Raw genomic sequence first — 26,481 nt, 5'->3', positions numbered from 1 at the left:
AAGTTCATATTTCTCTGTATAATATGACCTCCTCTTTGTCAGCTGCTGTCTGCGGTTTATTTACTGGTTTTTCAAAACATGATTTCAGGACAGTTGGAGAAGTTAAATCTGTGACTTTCTGCCTTTTGTATAATTATCAAGGCTGCTGCTGTTTCTATTGCATTTCAGGCCATTTTGCGAGGTTACCAAACAGAAATACTCCAACATCCAGCAGAACAACATCCACAGTTGTTGTTGTTGTTGTTCAGTTATAACTGAGTGAATTAATTAAATTACATTTTATTTTTGGCTGGTTTTTCAGAACAAACCGCTGCGCACACAAGGGCAGCTGTGGCCATAAGCTGCTTCTGTTTCTGCTCCGTTGTTCAACAGTTTTTCTTCTTGTAAATTTCCACCAGGAGCAGGATGGGAAATAATCTCAAAAGGAATCTAGTCATAGTCTTGCAAGTAGTGACCCTGCAAGATCTGTGACCAAAAACACAGACATATGAGACATTGTCTTTAGATGTGAGAGGGTGTCAAACTTTACTTTTTTAAAAGTCTTTTCCACACTGACAATCCCAAACAAATAGAAAACAGATCCTTCCCTTTCATTTAGCAAACAATTAAATACATGCATTGCATATATTTAACATTAATTTAAAATCAGAGGGTGAGGCATCTGCATGAAAAAATATGATCAGTGCATTGACAGAGTTGAGGTGCCAATGCAGAGAGCTCCGACAAAACAACGCAGTGTCGCCCGGCAAAAAAAGTTGAACCAGGATCAACTTTTGCTGCAACACAATGCAACATGATCTGGCAAGACGCTGCTTTACTTTGTAACATGACCGCAGTGTTTCTATTGTTTACCTCGTGATTGTCCAGCCGAAAGACAAAACAGTTGCCACCGTAATAACTTACAAAGCACTGTGTGGTGTTTTGGTGATAGCGTTTAGCCTTTAAATGCCTTAATCTGTAGCTCCAACTGGATTCCCTGGATTGTATTTCATTGTCTCAGCTGTACCTGATTTCAGTCTGAATACAGTCTAAGAGGCGACAGACACACTGCTGAGGCTGCACTCTAACCTCGCCTTGAACTGCTTGCTCTCTCAGCTAGTTGAGGTGATGTATTTAATTTCCTGCCCCCAGAGATCCACTGTCTCTCCCTCTCTAACTTCCACTCTTCCTCTTACTGTCTCTCACGCAAACATGCTCTCTCAAGTGTCTCCAGGTCAAATGGGATGAAGAGGACCGTAAAACATGCTGGAAAGTGATTTGTGAGTTGTGAGAGTCCTGCCCGCCTGCTGTTGGTACTTTGCGGTTGTTGCTGCCTGACCTGATTCTACGTCTCTGATGATATCAGTGTTAACAGTCTGCGGAGAAGCTGGGGACTGGTTTTAATAATCTCACATGTGGTTTCCTTGCCCTATGTGTTTTTTGAGGGATGTGGGGAAGCAGTCCAAGTTCAAAGTGTCTGGTGGATTTGAGTTCTTTTTACTCTTTCTATCTGTCTCTTTCATACACACCCTTTCGGTGCTTATTATCAACAGTCCTCTTACACATGCAGTGAGTCAGCTGGTTTAATCTGGCCTCTCGAATTCATCAGGTGTGAAGTCATGTCCACGTCAGCCCTGGTGCCTAGTGGAGTTTATTTCAGACATGTGCTCACAGCTTGATGCCGGTTCCAGATCCACAAACCCTCTGACAAATGTTCTCTGCATTTTCCGAATGATGTTCCAACATGTTCCCCTCACTTCTCTCCCAACCCCCACCCCATCTTATTCTTTTGCCGTGCGCATGTGTTTTTATAGACAAGGGGTCACCAGTAGTCAACTCTCTTTTCTTTCCCTCCCTCTGGCTGCTGCACTTATCTACAACCCATCCTGTTCTTCGCAGACTTACAGTGGCTCAGTCTTTCTCTTCATAGTCAGTGGCTGCACCGTTGAGGAAAAATTGCTTTGTGTTTTGAAGTCTCTGTTGGGGTTCCGGGGAGACAGAGGTCGGTCCGTGTTTAGATTCTGGAAGACCTAAGGCAGAGGGAAGACGAAGCGAGGCCAATGCTGGACGGACCCTAGCTTGGATTCTTAAAGCACCACATCAGAGAGATGGGAGTTATACAAAGACCCATAAAGAGGAAATGGTAACAGAGAGAAACAGAGAAGAGGATCATTGCCTTCTGAGATGTAAACTAGCTTTCAGGGTAATGAGCAATGTGTGAACTTGTTAACCAAGTCTATTCTCTTTGACCTTAATTTAAACTGAGGATTAAGCATCATCAGAGTTCTTGGTGAAAAGCTAAAGCTTGTTTTGTCTCGGGCAAACTCAAAAGAAGGATTGGGAAGGAAACTAGCTGCTCATTCCCTCGGAGAAAGCTTTTGCTTATTTCCTTTGGCAAGGAACTTGAAGTGATTAAAAGGCAAATTTATTTGGACTGACTTCAAGAAAAGAAAAACTCCGCATTTACATTTATTGCTGTAATGGATTTGGATCAGTTCTATAGCTCAACCCTGGAGCATGCTTTTTATCTACCTGGATTCAGCTCATCAAAGGATCCAAGAATTTATTGATAATCTCCGTCTTCTCAGGCAATGGAGCTTCGTAAGAGAGTGAAGCTCAGCAAGCTGGAATATGATTTGGGCCTTTCACAAGATGCACCAACTGAGGGGAGATGCAGCAGTAACATGATGTGGGGGACAGCAACGTCTAATGCCACACCGCAGGGATGTTTAGGGGAGGTTTCTCTGCTTGGAGGATCCGGTAATTGTTCCGGTTCAGGCATTCTACTCTGGTGGCCCTGGCGACAGTGTGTTTCCATGGCAGCAGGGCTGTTATTGGCTGGGCTGCTGGCACTAACTCAGGCCTGGTGTGTTAACGCCATACATGAGAATCTGCTGTGGTTCTCTCAGCTCACGGTAGGAGTTATTACTTGTATGATACTCTTTTAATCTGAGCCCTTAATTAACACTTTGCAGAAAAGCTCTCACTGTCAGCCTAAGGTACGACTTCCAAGGCTTCAGTGGGTAACACAGTGCAGATAAAAACTGTCGCACCCCTCAGTGGTCCTTTCTCAGGTCATAGTAGGAGTCACTCTGGTGACAAAAGATTTATTTATTTCTGAACTGCTATTCTCCATTGTCCTCCTTGTTGTTGTGAACAGTCTGCCACCACAAATCTCTGCTTCTTCTTTGATTCTTCTGTAATTTTTCAAGTCAGTTAAATTCATGGAATATCCTATAAAATTATATATATTTTTTAACCTAAAAAGCATCCTGCTGTGCCCCAGTAAGGGACAAAGTGAAGGTACTGTCATTTTGAAAAGACCTGAATAGGTATACACACTGATATTCTCACATCCAGATATACGCCACTACAACAACAACAGTACAACAGCACTACAGACAGGAATTACAAGATAACCTGACATATCGTGATACAGGCAGTTCTGCAGTAAGACATACATATGTTGCAAGGCAAACCTTCACAAAACATCTGTGTAACTGAGGAGGAAAAAATCCTCCTGAACTGTCAAAATATTTTTTTTCTTAAAACAGAAGTTAATTATATACTATTATTTATTTTATGGATGTTTTCACTAAAGGCAAATTCTTAAAAACTGCATTGAATCTGCCTTTTTAACACACAACAACTGGCAAAAGACTGAACCAGATCAGATATCAGAAGAGAAGAATTAATGTGTTCTGTAAGGAAATATTAATAATCCTATCAATAATATATTCAAAGAGAAAATAAGTGGAACTATGCTGGAAGTTTGGTGAGGTCACCAAACTTAAAAGGTGTACTATATATAAGGTATGACAGAATTGATTAGAAAGTGAATTAGACGTTGATTAACATGCCTACACAGTCGTGAGAAGAGGTCTAATTAGGCAATTTAAGTGAAAACACCTGTGTGGGTGGATCATGACAGTGTAGGGCCATAAGGATGGCCTCACTCTTCTTTATTGTGCTCCTCAGAATTGAATGAGTTTCACTCTATTAATCAGGGACTTGTTTCAAATGAGTTGAATGTGGTTAACTAGCTGGCAGGAACACCTGTGTCATTTTGGGACATGACTGGGAACCACTGGCCTGTAGTTACTCTGGATAAGGGTGTAAGGTGGAGTGAGAGGCTGCAGAAGGACATTTTACGACAGATGGTTAGAATGTGGAACATTTTAAGTGCATGTGAACTGAGTTTTATAGTGGATTTAGTCTTTCATACAACTCTCTTTGTTCCTTTTTCAACATAACTTGAGTCGTAATGCAACTGGAATTAAGTAGGACTGTTCCCTCTCATAGTCATTTAGTTATCATGACAGTCATTAGGGGTTTGGTTCCATCTGGCACCACAATAACAATCCGAAATATGCTTTGGTTGTTCATAATCACTAGATTTTAAGAGATCCCTCTGCATGACTGCATTCATCTGTGGAGGAACGATAACACTGGAAAAACAATTTGACAGACTTTGATTTAAACCACATAAGCTGTATGTCAAAGAAATGTATGACTTTATTATTTTCTTAATTTCTTAGTTAGTGAAGGACAGCTGTAAAGACAATTCAAATGTGAAAGATGGATGATTGACGTAATATTCTGCAGCTGGAATTTCACTGTTTGGTCTCTGTTTTTACCCCTCAGTGGAACAGTAATCATGCATGGCAAGCAGGAAATCTCTTGGGAAAACACCCTCAGACACACATACACACACACACTGAGTACCTGTCTTATTGTTACTGTTGAGGATTACCAGTGTATTAGCTGCTCTGCCTCTATCCTCCATGTTTCTGTCATGTCTTGCCAGGGTATCTGTTTTCCATATTATAGAGGACAAAATTGCCTGGTTTTATACAACCAAATTCCACTTTCTTCTTTTAGGAGGTGGAGCGGGAAATCTCCTTTCGGACAGAGTGTGGACTATACTACTCCTACTACAAGCAAATGCTGCAGGCCCCATCCATACAGGAAGGTATACACTATGTTTATTTATATCTATCTATCTGTTTATCTATAATCTATCTATCTGTCTATATATATATATATATATATATAAGAATACAGGATTTAGAGTCACTAGGGGCCAGTTATGTGGAATCTTGAAACAGTTTAACTATAGATTGTTGTCCCCTGCCAATGTGTCCCTTGCTACACTTGCCAGGGTTTCCATCCAGGTGGGCATCTGGACCTGCAAACAAACCTATACAAAGTAACAAATCAAACCCATCGATTACCAGGCAAATCAACTTAGTGGTTGTCCAACATAGTCCTCCCTGTAGTGGAGGGCAGTTTCCATAGGGCTATAAAAAGTACCTGAGTGCCTATTTCATTGATTTGGTGGATCTGATGAAGGGTCAGGATATAAACAGTATGTAAGGGTTAACCGTCCACTGTGTGTGTCCTACTTCTTTGTGCTACTGAAATCTTTAGTTTGCTAGCACCGGTGCTACCACCTAATAAAGTAAGCATTCAGCCATATATATGAACCTAATATTATTCTTTTTATTTATCAAATGTCAGACAGTCCATTGAGGTCACCTTCTAATTCTCACCATCTCATCTAATTGACGGTTTACTAAGCTTTGGATTTCTCTTTGACAAAGCGGTGTGTATAGGACTTTAGTAATGGAGATACTTGTTAACTAAAGAGTTAAAAGGGTGGTGTCTTTTTTTTTGGCTTCCAAAACCAAAAACACAAAAACAAAATTGGAATGAATGGATTTAACAGTGTGTTTATCTGCTCTTATTTAGCTCTGCAATTGTTAACATATCCGGCTAACTTGCTTACTACATACAGTAGTGACCTAGTGTTACTTCCATGGCTAAAAACCACATCATCAACTAACTACATTAAAAATCCTGGTTTATAACGTGCACATCCATTGTGTAGTATTCCATAGTGGTGAAGCCAGTCCTGGATGCTATTAGAGTTTAGGCTAATGTTAGCAGCTCTGTCCTGCTCTCTATTGGATTTGGGGGAAATTTACGCCACAGCAACTCTGGTCAACAAAACCGTGGAAAGCTTTCTGCCAAACCTAGGTATATTTGTCCTCATCCCAAAAGCCCATACTGTAACGTTACAAGTGAAAATATACTGTTTGAAAATGCGAAAAAGTATGTAATCTAAGAAAACCAAACAGGGTTATGTTAACGACATAATGGTCTGTTCTTGCATTTTTCCTTATCAAACTAACTGGCTCTGCACTGCGATACAAGAACAGTGTTGTTTCTGTATTTCAGTGTCTTCATAAACTTTTCAGGAGGCTAACGTTTTTCCTGGGACAAGCAGCTTTAGCCTTAGTCTTTTAGCATGTTTATGTAGCTATGAAATCCTTTCACATGGTTGTTGTTTTAAAATGAGTCAGCTGGGAACATTTAAAAGCCAGCTGAAGACGGCATTTTCAACAAACTCATGGAACTAACGGTTAATTAGCCAGCTAGCTGCAGCTGAGAAGAGCTGCGAGGCTCACAATTTCAGCTGGAAAAATTGACGATCACTGGCAAGAGACAAAAGGCTTTTGTCTATCTCTGTGTGAAATCAAGGACCCATTGTTTCAGAAATTACAAAGGAATTTAAATGGTCAAAATGCCTCTGTTATTACTGTAAACACAAAGTAGTAGTGTATAGTAATTAACTGAGGTCTATTAGGGCCACAACTGATAATATAAAAAACAAATACATATAACCCAGCATTTTTACACTTTTTTTTGACAATGTTGTTTTGTGAAACTACTTCAATTATTGAAAAATTGATTTCTATTATCTCAAAACTTACAATACTTTAAAAAAATTTTTTTTCCATGGATAGAGACACCAGATGGCTGTCTCTATCCACTCTTACAAGAAGGAAGAAGCTTCCCCCCTTCATTTTCTAACCAGAGCAAACAAATCACTGCAGTTAGTCATGACACACAGTCTGGTCTGAGGGAAATTAATTATTTTGTTTCCATTATCATGTTAAATTCCTAGTTGGAAACAGGACTAATTTTCCACTAAGGCAAATAATTGAGCTGTAGGCTAATCAGCTGAGGGACCGGCTGACCTCCCCCTCTGCCTCAATCTGTGTGTTCACTTCTTTTCTTGTCACACTTATAAAGCACAAGACACAGCAGAATGGCTTGATATGCAGAAACTGCAGTAGTGTAAGTGAAAGGGGTAAAGGAGGGAGGAGAAAAAAAAACATAGGAATGGAAGGATGAATGGGCTGATGAGATAATGGAAGAAATGATAAAATAAAAGATTGATGTAGGAAAAGGAAAAAAAAAGTGAGTTGAGAGAGAGAAAGCAAGGATGGAAGGAGGCATGAATAGAGAAAAAGAAGGAAAGATAAAGAAGCAAGGATGAAGGACAGAAGGGAAGGATTAAGGAGCTAAGGTAGGTAAGAGGGATCAAAGTGAGGGAGGAAAGAAGGAGCAAAGAAATGGAAGTTGGACATACAGGGTGGAAAGAAGGAAAGTAGCAAAGGAAGCACAAGTAGGGAGGAGTTTGCACTGCAGGATAGAGCAACATTACAGTTTGAAAGAAAGAGATAGACATGAATGACTAGTGGTAGTCTAGTGGGTTGTGTGTGTGTGTGTGTACGGGGGTGGTTATGTGTATTTTGTTTATGGAAAACAGTGCTGGTTTTTATGGTCTTACATGGATCAAGAACACAGCAGTAATCAGGATGACACATCCCAGCCCGCAGCAGAAACTCAGCTCTCTGCTGCTATTTTGGTGTCACACTTTGTTCTAGTCAAACCAAACACATAGTAGTGATATTGCACCCAATGCCTAATTTGGAATAATGACACCAGTGTATGGAGGAGCTCATATAACGTCAGCACCAGTCTTTTTTACCATGGTGTGATAATTCTATAGTTAAAGGATAATTCTGGTTTATTACAACTTAGGTCCCATTTCATAGTGTCAGTAATAATATCGTTGGTCTACTCATCGCCATTACTTCACATTACAAGCCTGAGGTTTGCCCTAACCGCAAAACACCTCTGCCCTACATTTAACCACTTCGCATGTGGGGAGCTTTTTGTTTGTTTTTTATTTCATTTATTCCCGTTGTCAGTCGTTCTCCTTCACAATTCTGTGTCAGAGATGTAATAACGATCCATTTTGTTATTTTCATGCTATGTTTCAAATGATCTTCCTGACAAGAACCTCTTATCATGTCTAAATCTTGAGATCAGCTTTACAGAGCGATGAGCCAAGTGTTCTTTATTGGCTGACTTGGCTAGCACCTACTCTGCATGCACTAGTTGTTCACACATTGTTTCCTGTTCAATGAGGGATTATTAGCCACATTATGGGTGAGCTCACTTTCAGTTTTACCTCTAAAACAAAGTGGTTTAGATCATTTGGCTAAACTGTTAAGTAAGCAGTCAGGCAACGTGTGTGTGCGCTTATATTTCAGACTTTGTTGTACCAATGTTGCACTGTTCCTGAATTTACTAGTTTACCATAATTGACTGAACATTTTTCAAAATTTACAAAAAACAGACTTAAACCTGAATTATTCAGTAAATTATCTTTGGAAGAACTTCTCATACGGTGTTTCCTCCAGAAATAATTTTAGCTGAGATGGTAGACCATCCAGATTTTGATGCATTTCCTCTTGTAATCACTTTAGTTCCTAGATCCCTAAACAATTGTCACACTAAATTAAATATATAGAATTTGCTGTGTGAAATAGCTCTTAAAGGTTAATACTTTTATAGAGGTGTATTCATGTTTATGATGTTCGCAGATGTGGTCTTTGCTGTAGGTTAGGTGACCCATCTCTGCTACAAAAGCAGCACAACAGAACAAAGCAATTGAATTTTTCTCAGGTTGAATGCACTGATGTGTTCAGACATCTTTTGTGCTTTCAGCAATTATGGAATTAAATCCAAACTGGTCTTAGCGGTTGACAGACATTTCAAACACTGTTATTGTTCTTTTAATAGCACCATACTCAGTAAATGAGAAAAGTGAGCTTTGTGGAACATTCATTCCTCTCTGGTTGTCACAAAGCCAATAATAGTCGTTATCAGTCAATGTCAATGTGAAGAAATGGTGGCATTTTAAAAGTGTTCGTGTGTGTGTGTGTGTTTTGTGTTTCTAGGGCTCTCAGATTTGATCCATGACAATTTGACAGAATCCAAGAGGACCATTAATCTCCTACAGCGAATGAATATCTACCAAGAGGTCTTTCTCAGTGTTCTCTACAGATTGTTGCCCATTCAGGTAACACATCACTCAGCTGTCAGCTATTCACAGTGGGGTTGTACAACACTAAAGATCACAGTAATGGCTGCCACAATTATTAAATGATTAACTGCCTCTGTGACTTTTCTTGTCATTTTGCCCCATGAAATAAAGCATTCTCGTTGTGTACAAAATCTAATGTGACACTCCAGTATTGTGAAAACTGTTTTTTTTTTCTTTTGTCATTATGATTAGCCATCAAAGTTACTGTAATGAAGGATAATCGTATTAAGAGATTGTCAGGCATTTGAAGTGCTGTGCCATTTTACATTTTGGTGTTTTTAGCTGACATGGCTCAGCACACTTGCTCTTGTCTCGCTGAAGGAAAAGGTTTCTGTATGTGCTAATCAATTAACTGAGAAACAGACGTGCAGCTTCATCAGGGATCCCGCTGTGTGACAAGAATGTTGGCAAGTGAAATATCAGACTAAACTTTGAAAATGTCACAGTGCCCGAGTCAGTCACTGTCCCTGTAGTCAACTGTGTGTGTGTGTCTTCATTTACAGTGTCTAACGAACTAATAGTTTCTGTGTGTGTGCGTGTGCGTGTGTGTGTGTGTGTGTGTGTGTGTGTGTGTGGACCAGTCATATCTGGAGCCAGTATATTTCTATATTTACACAGTGTTCTCGCTCCAAGCGGTGTATGTGATCGCTCTGTACCTCACAGCATGGCTCCTGTCTGGCTCCTGGCTGGCTGGTGTGCTCACTGGGGTCTGGTACATTCTCAACAGGTGGGTGATAACAGTGTGTTTGTGTGTCATGTGTGTGTGTGTGAGAGAGACACTGAGTGGAGAAAGGTGTGTTGCCCATTTCAGGCATGCACTTGACTCTGTTATGGCAGTTTTACTTGTCATTGTGAGAGGAGGACTTGGGATTTCAGGAGAATCCTCACTCGAGCTGGACAAACTGTACATTGTTTGCACAAAGCCTTATGATTGTATCTGTGTAAACCATTTCAAGATACAGGAGTGCATACTCAACAGAACAGTGCTCTCAAAAGCCTTACATGTTTACCATGTTTGTGCCTCTATACATTTTGCTTTAGTATCACTTTGATTACTTCTGACTTGTCGGTAGTAAATTCCAATGAGTTGATGAGAAGAAACTAGAATCATGACTGTAATCAAAAGTGTTCAAAGATAGTAACCAAAGATAGACACCATATTTTGGGTGTCTTTTCAGGCTTGTGCCCAAAATAGGGGTGCCTGTTAAGGCGGTTTAACTCTTTCTACACTTATGTAGCACTTATTAACACAGAAATTACAAAGTGATTTACAGGATGGAGAAACAAGCAGAATCACATGTACAACCCACAACAAAAAAGTTATAGTTAAAAATCAAAAGAAAGCCAAAGGAAACAAATAGGTTTTAAGATGCCTCTCAAAAATGAGCACTGATTAGACTTCTCTGAGACTTCGCAGGAGGTTGTTCTATCGTTGAGGAGCAATAACAAAGCATGATCACTCTTAGTTGTCAGCCTTGATCTTGGAACAGCCAGAAGTCTCTGCCCTGGCTCCACCCAGACGTCAGAGGGCAAAGCACCTTCTTTACGTATAGAGAGGCCATGTTGTGCCTTGTCATGAGAAGAATTTTGAGGTTTACACTGAGGATCGACATTTAGTTTTTGTTAAAAGCCTCGCTGCAAGGTTCTGGACCAGCTGGAGTCAAGCTAGAGAAGATTTGCTGAGGCAGATGAGCAGATGTTCCAGTAAAGTAAAGATTACTTATCTGAAGGAAGGATTTGATTGTTGCAATGTTACTTTGTTGAAAAAAAACTGTACTGAGCAAGTGATTTAAAATGGAGTCAAAATTAAGGCACATCAAAAATACTTCTAAAATTTTTTACACTAAATTCAACATATTTCAGCAGTTCTGCATTACAGTATCTGGGCCAAAAAATAATTTCTGTTTTGTCATACTCCAGTTGTAAAAATGTTGATACATCCATTATGTTATTGCACTAACACAGTTTAGGATTGTCTATCTTAATAGGGTTATTGCCATTAAAAGACAGATACAACTGTGTGTCATCAGCATAACAATGATAAGGAATATCAAAGAGACTAATTATGTGGCCAAGGGGCACATTAACAGATAGAGCATGAAGGAGCTGCTTCTTTAAGACAGCAGATCAATGAATGTTCACACAATAGTTGAATGTGCAAGTTCACATTCAATCCTCATTTGTTGTGCACAAGGAACATAAATCAGTTTGATTAAACTAAAATCTGTCAATGAGCCAGTTTTAATAGATGTTCCTCCTACATCAGATGATCATTATGTTCCCTCATGGTTTGGAGCGAAATAATATACAGTCCTTGAAAAATGAAAATCCTGCAAAGCACTCAACTCACAGAATCAATATGAATTAACTTAGAGCACAAAACTTGATGTGTTGTCCTTTTTTCTTACTGTGGCAGCTTGTGACACTGTTGGACTGTGAAACAAGCAGTAAAATTCTATATGCCACATTCAGTGATGGATTGATTAGAAGCTTTATTGGATCCCTGATTATTTGGTCTCTAGTAGTGTGAACACGGTTAAGGACTTAGTTTAGGTATAGGGGTAAAAAGATATGTGCACCCCATCACCAGCAAAATTTTGGAGAGAGATCTCTGTGGACTGCTATTGACCATTAGCAGCGGTGGATTTGTCCTGAAGCAACAGCACTACTGTGAAACTAATAACACTGATTCAAAAATAGCCCTCCGGAGTGAAATGCGGCACTCAGAAAAATGGTAGAAAGTGCTTGTACTGCACTGTCTGTCTTTGTTTGTCATTTACATCACCCCAGGGAAAATCTTTGGCTTAACTCAAGTGGGCGAGAGTGCATAGAAAGAATATAGATAGAATGCTTACTTAACAAAGGTTGAAACCACCCATAAAATATCAAACATAACCTTTCTTTGTCTTGATGCAGTTTATAACTGAGGTCATGACATTTTATTCTCACTGAGATTTTATTTTGGTGATTAGTGGACCGAGAAAGTGGTAAATGATTCAGTCTGCTGTAGACGGACAAAATGACTCGATCTATTAGACATGTACAAACTCTGTGGCCCGGCTGTAGCAGTCTTTCACTCCTGTGAAGTGTGATGGTCAGTGACAGAAATAAGACTGAAACACTGGAAATTAGCAAGCTCTTGTCATATTTTATAGGAACAAGTACATTTCTGCAGGTGAAATCCAAACTAGATATTCAGCATTTACACATTATCAGTTGTGCCTTAAATGTAATCTGAATATTTAGTGACTTCCTGGAGTCTTGTCATCACCATGAAGTTGCCAGGCAACCAGCAGAGACCCCAGGAAGTCAGTGGCCCAGCTGAGGAACAGTTACAATGCGAAATAACTCAACGTAAAACCACAAATTTTCTGTTTGGGTACTGATTTAAACAAACAAGATATAACCTGTTGATTAGTCACATTTAGAGTTGCTGGTAGGTGGATGCTGAAACTTTTGACAAAGCCAGGCTAGCTGTTAATCCCCCCTGCTGTCAGTCTTTATTCTAAGTTAAGCTAATCGTCTAGCTTCATTCTGAGCGTACAGACATGAGATTGGTATCGGTCCTCTCATTAGACTCTCTGCAAGAAAGGGAATAAGTGTATTTCTTAAAATGTGGAACTGTTCCTTGAACAGACTGTGGCTGCACTGGGTTATTGGTGTGTGCTGTTTTTGCATTCTTAAGCAAGATTTTTGGAAGAGGTCTGAAAGCTGAAATAAGCTCAAACCCTGCTGGCATTTGTTCTTTTGGATCAATACAGAGGATGGAGGGTCACAGAGTTGTACAACAAAGAAGTTACGCAAAAAGCTGACATGATCTAAAATGTGTGTTAAGAGTTTTTATTCTGTATATTTGTTTTGTTGTATAATAGGGAAACTACATTATGCCTAATTGTTTAGCCTTCAGGCTTGGCCAGTCTGATTATGTCCTTAGTTGTGAGATAGACATTTTGATATATCGTTTTTGAAATAGGTTTTATTTATCTTCAACCTATATCTCTGCCTCTCTCTCCTTTTCAGGGTAGACACCACTCGTGTTGAGTTCACCATCTCCCTCAGAGAGAACTGGTCTTTACCTTTCCTAGCACTACAGGTCACTGCTATCACGTGTTATCTCAGGCCTCAGCTCACTGCCTTACAACAGGTACACACACACACACACACACACACACACACACACACACAACAAACGTACTCTAGATCAAAGCTATTGACCACAACATTGATTGGCCTTGACTTGGCACACCCAACCCAACCGCTCAATAATCTACAATCTGTGAAAGAGCTGGCAGCACAGCAGGAATGAGTCTATATGCCATTAGTATCCAGTTTAAGTATCTAACCCGTGTGTTTTTGTGTGCCTTTCATTCCTCAGAAGGTGATGGTGTGGTTAATGTATGTGACGACATTCTGCTTCTGTCTGACGTGGCAGTTCAACCAATTCATCCTACTTGTTCAGGCTCTCATTATATACACCCTGGACTGTGCTGACTTCCTAACAACCACACAGGTATGGCTGCAAGAAGGCCAGTTTTTTCTGGCCTTTTTGTGACATTTCAGGCGATTGTACAAATTTGTGTTGTCACTTTTGCTTGCAAATTAATGTCAGGTGCTTTTGACTGTCGTCATCGTCTTTGAATCCAGTTCTGCACAACTTTTTATGGTGCAAGCACTGTGTTTTTGTCAGGACTGGGGGTTGATTTGTTCTTCTTCACCATCACAGGTTTTTGCTGAATGTGAAACATATTTGTTGATCCTAAAAAACTCTTTCACCGCACTTTACCTCGCCGCCTCTCACACACGCTAGATTTATCTACATCTATGTCTTGTCCCCCTCTTCCGGTTTTCACGGTTTTCACATGGTGTAATGCATCCGTGTCATCTGTTGATGCAGCTTAGGGAGAAATTAGGAGAGTTTTCTTCAATGCAGTGGATCTTCCCACTAATCCAAACACAACAGAATTATGCTCTTGTTTAATTGTGCAGCCCTACTATACACTTATAGTATGTTCTTTGCCCACTGGTGTCTGCAGTCATGTGACAGGGATGATACTGGATGACTGGTGTTTCATACTCAAAACATTACCCACCCACGTGTTATCATGGTACTTTGTGTGTGTTTCCAGGTGACCACGCTGTACCTTGTTCAAGTGAGTGGTCTGCTGAGTGTGTGGCTCCTCCAGTTCTGCAACTCCATGATACTGGGATCACTGGTACTGAGCTTCATTGTAGCCGTGCTGTTCATCAGGCACTGCCAGGTCAGTGTGTGTGTGTGTGTGTGTGTGTGTGTGTGTGTGTGTGTGTGTGTGTGTGTGTGTCAAAGTCAGACACATAAATCAAGACAGTTGTGGTAGCCTGATTGCAAAACAGATGAAAGATTAACTTGAATCTTATCTGATGTGATTGGGATGTGCTACATAAGTTTTTTTTTGTGAGAGATGATTCTAGTTTGTATGCTGGAGATTGATTTGATGTGTAATTTAGTTAAATCAGATCATATCAGTAACAATTACAGAGAAATTTAATGTGACAGGATGAAAGAAGAATGGAGAGAAAGATGGAGGATGGTTTAGAATCAGAAATGAGGTGAGAGTTAAATAATTTGTGCAACCACATGTTCTTCTTATAAAATGACTTATTATGATATGGGCATGTATGTAACATCTCTAATATGTTTTCAGCGTCTAAAGTGATTTATTCGTTTTGAAGAATGTGTAATTTGTAAATTTTCTCAGCAATGGCAGACAGTGTTTAATGTCTAGATGGATAGATTACATGTGCAAGTGAACATTTATGTTGCTTTCTCCAGGGTTCTACATATAAATCAGTGTTGAGAATATTACAGATGTATTGACTGATCCCTTGTCTGCCCATCTAGTCTGGTCTGAAGACAGGAAGCCTGCTGGTTCGTCTGGGCAAACTGCTTCTCCACAGCGCCATGGTTTTCCTCCTCACCATCACTATCAACTATCTTACCAAGGTGCTCCTCCTCTGCCTCTTGTCTGGCTCCTCTCCCTCTCCTCCCCATTTCTGTCCTCTTACCTCCTTTCCCTTCTCATCCTTTTCTGCCTTTCTTCCCTTATCCTCTGATGTGTTTCCCTTTCACTCACTGCAGCCCCTTTTTCTCTCCCTATCTCCTCTTACGCTTCCACCTGTCCTCTCTGCTCTTTTATTTTTCTCTTTTTGTTCTCTGCCTCCCCTCCTCTCCTTCCTTTGCTCCACCCTTTCCTCCCTTACTGCTGCTTTACTCCCTTGTCTTACCACGCTCTCCCTTCCCTCACCCTCCCCTCCTCTCCCACCTCCCTCCTCCTCTCGTACGTCTGAAACTCGTAGGGATGATGTAAGCTCGCCAAAAGATCTCAACTTGGTTTATTAATTTATTTTATACAAGTCACCATGCTGATCTTTACCACTGACAAGATGACCTTATCTGTGTTATGTGTGTGTGTCTATTTACAGAAAGCACTTCAACTGAAATCAGATGAACACATCTTTAAATTCATCAAGTCAAAGTTTGCCTTGGGGCCCACAAGGTATGAACACACACTCACAGAAACATAAACACAACACAAACATACTAGATTCATGTGCTTCTTATGTTGTATACAGTCACACAGCGCTCGTATAAAACACAAGAACATGCATAAGTCTGCAGTCTTCTTCTTCACACACACACACATACCCTTACACACCTTTTGACTCGATCCAGCATGACTGTATTATTCTCTAAGCACCAGTGTTGTAGAACCTGGAGTGTTAGTGTGTGTGAATAATAGATGGCAGGGTAACGCCAACAGCCCTCCCATCGATCAGATACTGCGCGTGTGTGTGTGTGTTTGTTGAGCAGCTCAGCCACTGGATAGCTGCTCCGGGCTGGCAGATAACACGGCTCACAACCCAACACCACACAACTGGCCCTTCAATTATTCAGGAGGCTGTGGAAAATGAAATGCTCACTCTACGCTCTATCTCTGCCCCCCCCCCCCCTCTCTTCTTCTTTCTCTCACTCGCTGAGCGACTCGCTTATTTCGTCTCCTTTGTTTTTTTTTTAACTTTTCAGTTTCGTAACGTATTTTGTAATATCTCAATTCTCAATTTAATTATTTATTACCGCGGCTGTTTATCAGAAGCAATAATGCCAAGGTGAAGTGCAAAATGTGCTCTATAAAGAAAACAGGTGAATGCATTACTATACATTCATGCCATAATGAGATAACACATTCTGCAGCATTTTCTGTATGATTTTTCTGTTTAGCTTAATAGAAAAAGACCTTCACATAAAGAAACATGTAGATACCTTGATTTTATTTTACTTTTAATCATCTGTTTCATTGTGCTGCTGTAGGACCATGCAAGAAAAGTCTGCAACATTTTCATATAAATGTCTGTTTTTCAGCCTTCTGATTTATACAATATAGTGGTAATTGAATTGGGATTGAGCTCATGAATGTTTTATCTTTTCTATTGCTGTTCTGTCAGGTAGCTGTCTCAGAAAACACAAATAAAAGTTTTCTGTTTATATGGAATAATCTGAAGAATGTATAAGTGCCACCGATAGAAACTTTAAATGAAAGAATGTGAAAATTTTACTTTAGTAGCAATAAAATACTTCGGTTCACTCAGTTTTGCTGCTTCAGCCTTACTTGGTCTGGTATGATCAGGAGGTTATGTTGTGTAATGTTAGCCAATATCAGCAAACTTGCGGTGTAAGTGACACATCCCTCAGCAGGGGACGGGTTTCAGTTAGTCAGGCTGCCTAGAAAGCAGCTGAAACAAGAGAATCTTATGAAATGTAGAGAAAATTCAGTGATTGCTACATTGTGGACACAAAAGGTGTCTAACTTTAATATATTTCTGTGTATATATTGAGAGCAAGTAAGGCTTCTTCCCTGTGTCATTTCTTTTATGTCCCATTTCACTTGTTACGTTCCTCCCTCTCTCCCCTTCCTCTCCCTCCTGCAGGGATTTCGATGCCAGTCTGTATCTTTGTGAGGAAGCCTTTGGCCTGCTGCCCCTCGACACACTGGAGCGCCTGGCTGGTACTCTGCTGCTGTACCCCTACGTCCTTACGCTGCTGCTGCTCAGCGGCATGCTGGCAGTGGCCACACTGCAGAAACTGAGGTAGGTGACAGAAAGGAACACGGAGGGGAGGGAAAGAAAGCATGAACCACCTTGTACAACTTATGAAACTTCTCGCTGTCAGATGAAAAAAAGCTCATTGTTGCTCTGTGCTGGAGGTATTTTACTTGTAATATTGAAATGAACCAGACACTTGAAAGAAGAATCTCTGCATGATTTCTCAAAACAAACATAAAACAAACTTCCATTTTGTTGATGTTAATTATCAAATGGCAACCTTCAGACCAAACTTTGGCTGTCCTATTGTAGCTCTTCGGTAAAGTAAGGTCTACTGGAGACTGTCTTCCCATGAAAAATTACACTATAGGTTGTATTGTCAGTTGCCCAAAAACGACCCATAGTTACGTTTGAGTGACAGATGCCATCCAGTGGCCGAAGTGATTATGACCTGGAGCAGTGGTACAGTTCAGATGACATACAGTATATTAAAGTTGACAATTTTCTTCATTCATTCATTCATTCATTCAGAGGAGGAGGGGTGGCGGGAGGCTATAACCCAACAGTGGACTTAGCAACAGGAGACTGCTGTTTGTTTCCTGTTTCTAACTGCGAGTGTCACATTTCCAACTGAGTCGGGACAGTAAAAAAATTTTTGACTACGAGCATCCCCTAACCTTAACCCTGTGGTTATTATTGTAGCCATGACGACGAAGGTGGTCTAACTTTAAAGAAGTAGTAGCTTTAACCCACACCACATTTCTCTAACCTTAACAAAGTGATCATTTTAACCCAAACCATCATTTTTCCCTAAACCTAACCAAGTGGTTTTTGTGCCTAAACCTAACCAGACCTTAACCACAGCGTTGTCACATCATAAAACAACATTATTTTTTAACAAGGACGTATAAGTTTTGGAAAGCACAGACAAATGATGTTGCCCTGCCGATTACTGCCAATAGGGGTGAAAGATTAGAAAACGCTCCTATGTGTCGTTCTGGAGTCACATGGTCAGACAACATATTTGGTTATTAAATTCGGAGGACTTGTTGGTCTATTGGCTTACTTATTATTGTTATTTTGATTATTAGGCTTTGACAGAGGTTTGCATGTTATAGATGGCTTCGTTGTTGTTGTTACATGTTTTAACAGGTATGCACCACGATTGAAGATATTTTACAGTGTGTTTCAATGCTCTTCACTCCAACACGTTTCCATTCAATTTTAAATGATGTAGAGAACAATTCATTGACACAGGAAGGCATATTATTGTTGGGAATAATATTAATGTTTTTCCTAGTGTACATGCTAATGTTGGGTAACATTTTGTTTGAGGAGAAAAACAGATTTAGGGAAGCAATGTATGTCATGTATGTCATAAAGTCACAATCATATATTTTTTTTACATATTCTATGGTTAAAATTGTTGGTTATGTACTGTACTAAACTTCCTACCCATTTCCTCTCTTCATACAGTATTTATATTCTATTTTACTCAAGTCATGAATTACATCTGAATTTTACACAGTGACAACAAACTATCTGTCTGGTCTAGTTCATGTATCTATAAATTAAATTTATTCTTACTCCTATTGTGCTGGTCCCTGTTTTGTCCTTGTTAAGGTTGAAATAGGTTCTCCAGGTTGCACATAGCAAACATAAGGGTTGTTAGGAGATGGTTGCGTGGCTACCTCTTTCAGTTTCCTGTCCTCCTGACAAGAGATGGATCAGTTGGTCTACTCGCTTGATGTGCAGGTTCGCACAATGCATTTTTGAGATTTGTGGAGTGTGTGTGTTGGCTCCTCAGTGAGCCTCTGTGACCTATGGTTAAACCCTTTTCTGCACAGCTTCACAGAGATGTTTAAATGTAAAAAAATGCTGAAAATTCCAGTTTTCAATCCGCATGATGTTATGTTGAGCACTCATTCTGGTCTGTACACATGTTACCAACAATGTAGAAAGACACGCCGAAGGTCCAACCTTTAAACCAAATTGAAAAGCATGGTCTTTTTAAAAAGCATATCTGGAATTGTTTTGTTCACAGAAATGACCCAAAAAGTTACAGCTCAGGTTGGCTCTTTGTGTCAGTCAGTATTTACTGTTTGATCCTCAAACTTGGTGTGATGAACACATTGGTGTCCATCCATATTAGGGAAAGTTGGTTAAAGGAGGTGGTAAACTGAATATGAATGGAGAGTTTGAGCCCTGATAGAGAATAAAGGGAGATTAAGCTCAGAAGAAGACATTAGGATGTCCATTATGAGGCCGAAACCCAGCCACAGTGGTAGTCAGCCTCCCTATGTCTCTGCCCTACATCACCACAGAGTTTAGTAATGGCATTGTTGCTTCATGCTCTGAAAAACAGAAAAGTCTACCAGCTGCCTCTCAAAGCTTCATCTGCCTGTGGTGCAAGGTGAGGGGCCGCATTGAACTAATCACATTAGCATATCAACTCGCCCTCTGCTGTCGGAGGGCTGGAATACTAACCTCATAGAACAAAGGGCTATTTGCCAATTCAAGAATTAATGTAATCCAGTTTACCCCACCTCACATAGAAGGAAGAGCCAGATTGGATTTGTATTCAAATGGGAGCAAGTGTCCGTCTGATTCAGTGCAGGAGGCCAGATCGTAGGAGTTACATCATTGCCCTCGGGCCTTGTGTTTGTCTGTGTGCTGACTCCTGCAGACAGCAACGTCCGTGGGTGTGCATCATTGCGTGTCCGCTTATGTGCAAACAGCTAATGAAAACTGAATAATAACCAGTGAAATCTGAATAATCTGAATATCAATTCCACCCACCTTCCTTCTGCCTCTCTTCACAACTGTCTGGCTGTAATGTTTTATGTATTATTGTTTTTGTTTTGTCTCACTGCCTTTTTGTTTGTTCCTCAGCAGGCCTAAAGTAGGTTCAGTCGAGGAGAGGAAAGGAGCTGGAGAGGGGCGAGTGGTGACGTTTCGTCCAGATGTGGCCTATAATTTGTTGCATACACTGTTCTTTGGACTCCTGGCTTTCAGCACTATGAGGTGAGCTCATACACATGCACATGTAATAGCATGCTCATATACAAGCAGATACCCGAATTCATACACATTTCCAAGCAGTCACATTGGTTTAATTCCTACACAGGGACTCTTCAAATGTACTTTTCCTCTTGACTGCTTGATTGTGCGTACTTGTGAGCAGATGCTGAAATCCAAGTGCCACTCAAAAGCTGTTCACCAAGTGTCTGAACAGTCCACTTTAGCCTTGATCAGCTCTACACACCAAGCACCATCCCATCCCACCCCACAGGGCCTCAGTCTATTGGATGGTGACACCACTCACAGCATGGACAGAAAGAGCTGATGAACTTGGACAGCTGATAATTAATACTCTGAACCACACTGTATGACCAACACACCAAAATTACAAACCTGTATGAGTCAATGCCTGTAGTTTTATGCACTGCAAAGACCAAAATTGATCATTCTTTGAACTCAACTCACTTACCTGTAACAGCAATTGTCCAATCATAGACTTGGCAACCGTAACCAAGCACAACAGACCTGTCAAGAATTTTAAGAGTAAGGATTAGGCTCAGCTGTAGACAACAGGGGACCCTAAGCAAGGTTTTCTTTGGGGGCCCTCCTTAATCCGAAATTGTACTTTACTTGTCTGTGAGTAGGCCTATGCAAGGGTGCGCAAGGGTCCGTTAGGGTCCGTGTGATGTAAATTTTGTCATCAGAGGGTGTACGTGTAGGCTCTGTGTGGACATCCGCATACCTCCAATTTGTTGTAGTCTGCGCGGCCACTACACTACAAGCACTACTTGTATTTCTACTGCGCATGTGTAGAACATGTCCTCCAAGCGGACTCCAAAAAGTAGTATAAACAGAACTACTATGTGTGTGTGTGTGTGTATGTTGTGTATATATGTATATGTTAGCTTGCTAGATAGCATTAGTCAAGTTCTTGCCAACTCCTAAAACGCTAGCTATAGGCTACATGTTACATGACATCATGTATCTTTGCTAACTTACTTTTTGGCTGACCATTTACTGTAATCAATCATCATTTATCATCATTTGTCATTATCTGCTCCACTTAACACTGTCCTGCTTTGTTTTCTCCTCCTCCTCTTTCTTTTTTCACTTCTGGACGAATAATCTCTTTCTATATTGTGTAATGTTAGTCAGTGCAAACAAACTTATGTATCTGTGACTCACAGAGACACCAATGAGATCGGGCCCCTTAGGGGGGTTTCCTAGTATTGGCTGTCGCTGCAATAGTATCGCAGTTAAGGGGGATACCCACATTTTGAGACAGTGTGAGTCAGGCCTTGGGGCAGGCGCTTAGTTTGCTTATATATTGGGCCAGCTCTTTTTTGGAGGGTGATGTCTTGTTTTGTCTCTCTTCTAAAACCAAGAACACAAGAGCAAAAATGTAAGGAATGGACTGAATAGTGTTTATCTACATAAGCTGCAATAATAAGCATGCCTGGCTAACCAGTTTACTATCTACAATAGTAACTCAGTGGTATGTCCAAGGCCAAGAAACATTAACTTGTAACTTCACTAGTTTGTGAGGTTACAAGTTAGATAAAAATACTAAAAAAAAAAAACACACTGTGTGGTATTTCCCCACTGGGTGGAAGTCGGTCTGGATGCTATAAGAGTTTATGCTAAGGTGTAGCAGCTCTATCCTGCTCCTTACACATTTGGGGACAAACGCACTCCAACAAATCCGGCCAACGTTACCCAAGACAACATTACATTTTCCAAACACATTGGTTAGTCCTCATCCTCAAAGGCTTTATCTTGTAATATTAAAAGTGAAACATATGTTTGAAAATACCAACAAGTATTTAAGCTAAGCTGCACTAAACAAGTTCATATTCAAATTAAATAACTCTCTGATTTAACATTTTTCCTTATGATACTTATAATACTAGGACTAAGTAGCACTACACTGCAATACAAGCACAGTGCTGTTTCTTTATTTGCATGTCTTCTACAGAAATCATTGTCAGCTTAATCAGAAAGCTAGTTGCAGCTAATAAAATCTGCCAGCAAAAGCAGTCATTTCAGATGGCAAAAATGATGGCTGAAGGCTACAAATGAGAAGGCTGCTTTTGTCTACCTTGTGACATGAAGGTCACATTGTTTAAAAAAAAAGCAATCTGCCACGGTTATCATTGTAAGCTGCATATGTGCTGTGTGATCATGGAAAATTTGACAGGTGTAGAAACAGTAACTAAGGGGGATGAGGCTTAGTGAACAGTCTCTTTGGTTGTTAAGAGATCTTTAAACCCTGCATATACACAAAATAGGGCATGTCTGAAAACAATGCTGATGGAAGAATATGCGTGCCTCTAAGGAAACTGACCCGTGTGTGTGAGTATTTTGGAGTTGATGGGAATAGAAAACAGCAAAGTAGTTATCCACTGAACCCAAGGCTGTTGTGCTTTTTTTTGGCACAATCATTACATGCCTTACCCAGGCATACTACTCTATGGATTATGTCCAAAGGTTTCAACCCACAGCAAATATCTTCATAGGAACAGATAGAGGAGAATGTTGGTATTCCAGGGATGTAAGAAGTTGTTGAGACATTTTGTGCCTTAATGCCATCATAAAATGTAGTACAAAATGGGGAAAGATGGTTTATGTTTACTCATTTTCACTCCTTTTCTTGTGCTGATAGTAATTTCTTGTAATTTTTCTGTCAGCCAGCAAGACATGCTGTATCATCCACAGTTGTATTTCAGTGAATTTAGGGGACACTTAAGTAGCATCATCATCCTTTGGCAGGTTCCCACTGCTGAGTCTGTCTCCAGTTATAGATGCCAGGCCCCGACTGTGGGGCAAGAGCCCTGGCTCCACCACTGGCACTTGGGTTTTGCCATCGAACAGAAACATCTTTCTTGGGGTCGACTTTCATATCCAGCCACTTTTCCTTAATTTCCGGAATGATTCGGCTCTCTGAGCTGGCAGCGTTTACTACTGCTGTGACATGCTGGCTCTTGACAAATTTGCTCTTATTGGTCACACCAGAGCTATGACCACCAAAGAAAATGGGCTGACTGGCCTTGACCTCTGAATCAAGTGCCTCAGTTTTACACTCAGTGAAGTCTCTCCCTTTGTCAGTGTTTTCCATTTTTCTTTGCAAAGTTAGCTGTTGAAACTAATCTAAAAAAGTGTTTCTAATCTTGTTTACTATGTTTTGCATTCTGGTATTTGTCAGAGTTTAAAATATGAATTGGTTGATGTCAGTTGGGGCTGAAAGTAATGATTATTTACATTCCATTAAAATATCAGGAAATAGTTCAAAATGTCGATCACAGTTTCCCAGAGCAGATCCTCATAATTAAGAAGGTGGAATTAGATAATGGTTTCTATTTTTAGTTGACAAATGACATTGACAATTAATCGATTATCAAAATAGTTAATTGGCTAATTGTTTAACCAACTAATCGTTTTAGCTCTAATCAGTAGTCACAATGGACTCGTCATTAGTCATTTACAGTTCGGGTGCCTGGCTGATATGTTGCTCAAGCAATCAATTACAATCTGTTAATTTTCAAGAGATTAAGCCTTTTATTGTTGTGGATATTGTACTCTGAAATTGTAGCTGTGGTTAATTGTGGGAGCTAATAGGGCAACCTCATGATTATTATTATTTTGATTTTGTTACTAATCATATTGTAAATGGAAAATGTTGCTGATCACCAAATTCTGTTACCAAATGGCAAATCTTGAAAATCTCTTACCTCTCTATCTCTACCTACCTTGCTCATCATATTTGTTTATTAATTGATTTATTTATTACTTCACATTTTAAACAACCACACACTACAATTCCTCTCACAGAAAGTTGTAATACCAGGGTTTCTGTGCTGTCTTTGCAACTATTCTTGTTCTACTAGATTACAAGACCTTTACCCTTTAGAAATCAGAAGCTAATTTCACATGTTTCAAACTTTTTGGGTAACATCATATTTGGATTTGTGAAGACCTAAACTGAAAACAGTAAAATGAAATTCAGAGGATTATAGTGTTAATAATTGGTTATCAGCTAGTAGCACATCAATTATAAAAGATAAAAGACAAGTACAGTGTGCTATCCTGAATGGTATACGGTATTGTATTTATTTGCACATGCCTTATTATTAGCTCTGTAATGTCACACAACTTGACTAATATGCCCTGTGGCATGCAGCTTTTCCTTTTTACATCTGTAATCTCAAGCACAACAACCCTCCCAGTTCCGACTCCCAACCTTCATCTTTAATTGTCAAGTGGTATTTGTTGCTGGCATCATCAATATATTTCCTGGGCTGAGTACATTTCAAGCCGCAACACAGGCTGCCATGCCTGACATCCATGATTCATTATTGTGAAAGTATAATTGCCTTTAAGTTTGGGCTCTTTGTGAGGAGTGTCAAGAAAATCAGAGAGATTACAATTGGAATAATCACTTCCTTTTCCCTTTATTAAAAGAAACCTGCAATTATTCAGTCAAAAAGAACAGAAATTCTGTTATCTGGTTTATTAATAGCAACATGCAGATGGAGGTTATCAGTAGTTCATATAAGTAGTTTAATTTGACTAAGATTTAGAGTGTATTAAGGCCAGTAGTTGGGTTATTGTGTATGTAAATGTTGCATGTTGTGTTCTTCTTTAGGTGGTGTTCAGGATTTGGAAAGACATGTAGTAAACAGTGCATTTAACAAATACCGTACATATAATGCATTCCTGTTATAGTCAGGAATTAAAGTAGTGAATGAATTCGCATAAAAAGGGAGAAAAAAGAGAGCTTTTTATACTCAGCAGCAGTCAGGTACAGTAGTGCAGACACTGACACATTTGATTTCAGCACTTTCTCTAAAGTGCTGAATAAGAGGGAAAGGCCAAAAGTGCAGAAAGCCATTCATTTCTGTCAGGCAGCTCCTTTGCATTTAAAAAAAAAAGTATTGAGATTAATTTCTGTGAGGCTGCACTTCTTTATGCCTCCTCCCCCTCTCTCTCTCATGGCTCCTGTTCCTGTCAACATTTTTTCAGCGCATTGCATTCTCTTGGTCTCCTCTATGCTGCTCATTCCTCTCTCTTTAATCTTTTCCTATTTGTTTTGGGCTCTAATTATGTGTGCTTTGGATCAGAACTTAGATAATAATGCCATATTTTAGACACTAAATAAAGTCTAACCACATTGCAACCATATCGCTAAGTCTTCATCTAAACTAAGGAACATCATTAAGTCCAAGCATCAAAATTATAAAACAAATTCCCTCTCTTTAATCTGTCTGTCCTTCTGCCATGGAGATGGTTTGAGTTTCTTTCTTTTTTTCTCCAAAGTGGGAGAATGTGGTATCTATTGAGTTACTAATGAGTGGAAATCATAACCAGGTGAAACATTTAAAACAAACTTTTTAACACCAAACACCACTTGATATTCTCTCTCTTTCTCCCACTCCCTACCCAGGATGAAGTATATATGGACTGGCCATATGTGTGCGGTTGCGGCATATGGTGTGTGTGGTACAGAGTTGTGGACTCTGATCCTCAACACCCTCCGCTGCAACAGCAAAGTTCTGGTACGAACTCATAACTGCACCTCTGCCTCCAGACACCTGCTACACTGTTGTTTTAGCTTCCTTTAGCTCATTGTTTTGGTTATGGTGGCCCATAAACATGAATCCAAATGAATTTTAATGTTGCTCCGTGTCTGCTGGATGTGTGAATAGGCAATTTTTTGCTAACACATTTGGCATAACAACTTCATAACATGACAATATGTCAGATGGTTTCAGCTTGACCCCCAATTGGTCAAAAAAAGGATATTGCATCTTTAAAATATTAGGTTGTATTCACTTTCACTACGGGTTTCACACTATTTCACCCATTTTATGTAAAAATGCATATATGCACATATGTTACGCATCACACTATGACACTCAACTGTCCTCAGTGTTACTGTTGGCCACTGGTAGAGGTTCAGACGGTTCTCTGTTTGGCCACTCAGTAACCACATCAGGACCATGCTTTGCTCAAAGACTCTTCAGCAGGATGTTTTTTAAGAAATTGGAGAGCTTTTTACCCTCATTTCGCTACGCAGATCCTGTATGCCTATAGGGTTGGATTGAGCAACTTTCAAAGTCACAGATCAGCTTTTCTTACCTTCAAAGCCAGCCTTCAAAAGCCAT

General features: G+C 39.9%; 1 protein-coding gene across 6 annotated transcripts in view; it reads left to right on the top strand.

Annotated features, from left to right (window-relative positions):
- The window catches only part of dpy19l3 (dpy-19 like C-mannosyltransferase 3), a 64,765-nt gene that overhangs the window by 6,848 nt on the left and 31,436 nt on the right, over positions 1–26,481 (top strand). For 2 of the 6 annotated variants that reach the window (XM_067596407.1, XM_067596418.1), the window contains exons 1-12: positions 1,825–2,894; positions 4,861–4,951; positions 9,078–9,199; positions 9,805–9,950; positions 13,244–13,367; positions 13,599–13,733; positions 14,350–14,481; positions 15,102–15,203; positions 15,683–15,756; positions 17,186–17,344; positions 20,192–20,323; positions 25,761–25,872. In XM_067596407.1, the coding sequence (XP_067452508.1) occupies positions 2,571–2,894; positions 4,861–4,951; positions 9,078–9,199; positions 9,805–9,950; positions 13,244–13,367; positions 13,599–13,733; positions 14,350–14,481; positions 15,102–15,203; positions 15,683–15,756; positions 17,186–17,344; positions 20,192–20,323; positions 25,761–25,872 (1,653 nt within the window). In that variant the 5' untranslated portion in view covers positions 1,825–2,570. Of the gene's footprint in view, positions 1–1,824; positions 2,895–3,972; positions 4,140–4,860; positions 4,952–9,077; positions 9,200–9,804; positions 9,951–13,243; positions 13,368–13,598; positions 13,734–14,349; positions 14,482–15,101; positions 15,204–15,682; positions 15,757–17,185; positions 17,345–20,191; positions 20,324–25,760; positions 25,873–26,481 lie in introns of those variants that run through there. The other 4 variants (XM_067596378.1, XM_067596372.1, XM_067596397.1 and 1 more) reach the window with 4 other exon arrangements.

The sequence above is a fragment of the Thunnus thynnus genome, chromosome 1 (genome assembly GCF_963924715.1).
Source record: "Thunnus thynnus chromosome 1, fThuThy2.1, whole genome shotgun sequence".
Lineage (NCBI taxonomy): Eukaryota > Metazoa > Chordata > Actinopteri > Scombriformes > Scombridae > Thunnus > Thunnus thynnus.
The sequence above is the reverse complement of the archived record's forward strand: the minus strand, read 5'-3'. Positions and strand labels throughout refer to the sequence as shown.